At 42.5% G+C, this 1824-nt stretch overlaps 1 protein-coding gene across 1 annotated transcript; it reads right to left on the bottom strand.

Annotated features, from left to right (window-relative positions):
* Positions 1-1059, bottom strand: LOC145889056 (putative MFS-type transporter C09D4.1). The gene has a single exon (XM_082979938.1). The coding sequence runs from the start codon at positions 1057-1059 to the stop codon at positions 1-3; it is 1059 nt and encodes a 352-aa protein (XP_082836064.1).
* Between the last annotated feature and the right edge of the window lie 765 nt (positions 1060-1824).

Genomic DNA, 1824 nt, shown 5'->3' with positions numbered 1-1824 from the left:
TCATGTGATTGCAACGTCGTTTTTTCTCGCCCCTTCCTCGCTGGTCTTGTTGTTGTTTACATTTTTCTCTTGCATGGTCAACCGGCGGTTCGTCGACGAAACAAAGCAAATCAATATCACACTCAGCAAGGCACATCCACACTGAAACAGCAGCACGCCTAAGACTCCTGTAGCATCGAAAACTATCCTCCCTACAATTCCAAGCATTAACGCCAAAAAGGTTTGAACTCCGGTCATCCAAGTGTTTACCAGCGTCTCGTCCGTGGGATAAGTCAACTGCGTCGCCATTTCAAACAACACCACTTCGGTTAGACCAGTGCAAAACCCGAAGAATGCGTTGCTCAGGTAAATGATGGGAGGGTACTTGTACTTAATGCTAAACAAAATAGAAACAGTGGACAAACAGATGGCCGCAGTCCCGATAATTGCAATAAGTTTGTATTTCTTGCAACTGTCCACCACCTTACCGCCCACCACGAGGCCGAGCACCCCTCCAAGACTAAAAGTGGACATAATGTATCCGCTTAAAACGTTGGGATGCTGATCTAGCACAAATACTCCTGGCGCCGTGTCGATGTGCGGAATCGCTGCGCCGATAACCTCGGGCATCATCAAGTTCTCAAGCACCAGCAACTGTATCGTTATTCCGATCACAACGCAAATAATAACGTACGAAGGATTTTTGAAAAGAATCTTGGTTTGATGCAAAAAATCCTGGAAGTTGAGTGATATGTCTTTAGGCTCCTGCAAGGCCTGGGCAATTGTCGGCGGCATAGGTGGCTTGTCAGTGATGAACGCTGCGAACAGGACTGCCAAGACCAGAGAAAGTACCGAAAACGAACCGTAAAGAACAAGCAACCTTCTCTGGGCACTGTCTATTTCAGTGGGGTTAAGATGGAAACTACTGTTAGCATTAAAGTCTTCGGAAAACACAAGAAACGGAGGTAGAAGAAAACCCGCACCGTCGCCGAATTGGTTCCCGAAAAAGCTCAGTGCAATAGCCGTTCCGACCTGATTCTCTGGAAACCAAAGCACTGCAAAGGAGGAAGGGATGATCATAGTAAAGGTGGCGGCAACACCAGTTAAAATCTGTCCAAATACTGTCAATGCAATTAAACTGGTATGGCCCAAGGAAGCAGTAATGAGACTAAATCCCAGAGTTAAACAAAACACTATTAGTAAAATCATACTTCTGAGACCAACTTTTCCCTTAAATACGAACCAAGCCATCGGAATCGTAGAAAATACTCCACTGAGGAAACGAGCGTTTGTAATCCAGTCCACCGCTACATGCGAAGTGCCAAAGAAGTCCACAAAAAAGATGCTGATCTGTCCGAAGCTTGCAAATGAAATTCCTGCAAGAAAGTTGAGCAAGAAAATTCCCGCAATAAACACCCAACGCCTACTATAAAGCTTGAACGTAATTTCTTTCATCATCTTTTGATGTTTTGCTGTATCATGTGAAAAATGTTCCGATAAAACGCAGTTTTACTTTAGCCATATACAAAAAAAATTATCACAAACAGTTTGGCTATGAATCACGGCTGCATAAAATGAAATGTTCCGTACGACCCTGACAGGAAGTTTGTGACTGCACAAACAATTACGTATTACGTTTCAATCTTTTGGGGTTCTGGGTTTTATTAATGCTACTATTACCAACTTTACTTATTTTAATAATTATTTTTTTTTGTGTTTTGGGGTACCAGCTGTCATTTTTATTTCGAAATAAAACGCATTTTTTCGGTTTACGTAAAATGAAACATTATCGGATGATTGGAACTATTTTACAAGGCAATACAACAAGGTAGTGTGTGTGTGACA

Source organism: Ascidia mentula, chromosome 1 (assembly GCF_947561715.1).
Source record: "Ascidia mentula chromosome 1, kaAscMent1.1, whole genome shotgun sequence".
Taxonomy (NCBI): domain Eukaryota; kingdom Metazoa; phylum Chordata; class Ascidiacea; order Phlebobranchia; family Ascidiidae; genus Ascidia; species Ascidia mentula.
This window is presented reverse-complemented; position numbering and strand designations above follow the sequence as displayed.

What these genes read in the sequence shown, in the direction of transcription:
- LOC145889056 (XM_082979938.1), bottom strand. Translation starts at nt 1,059, where the DNA reads ATGATCATCCCTTCCTCCTTTGCAGTGCTTTGGTTTCCAGAGAATCAG.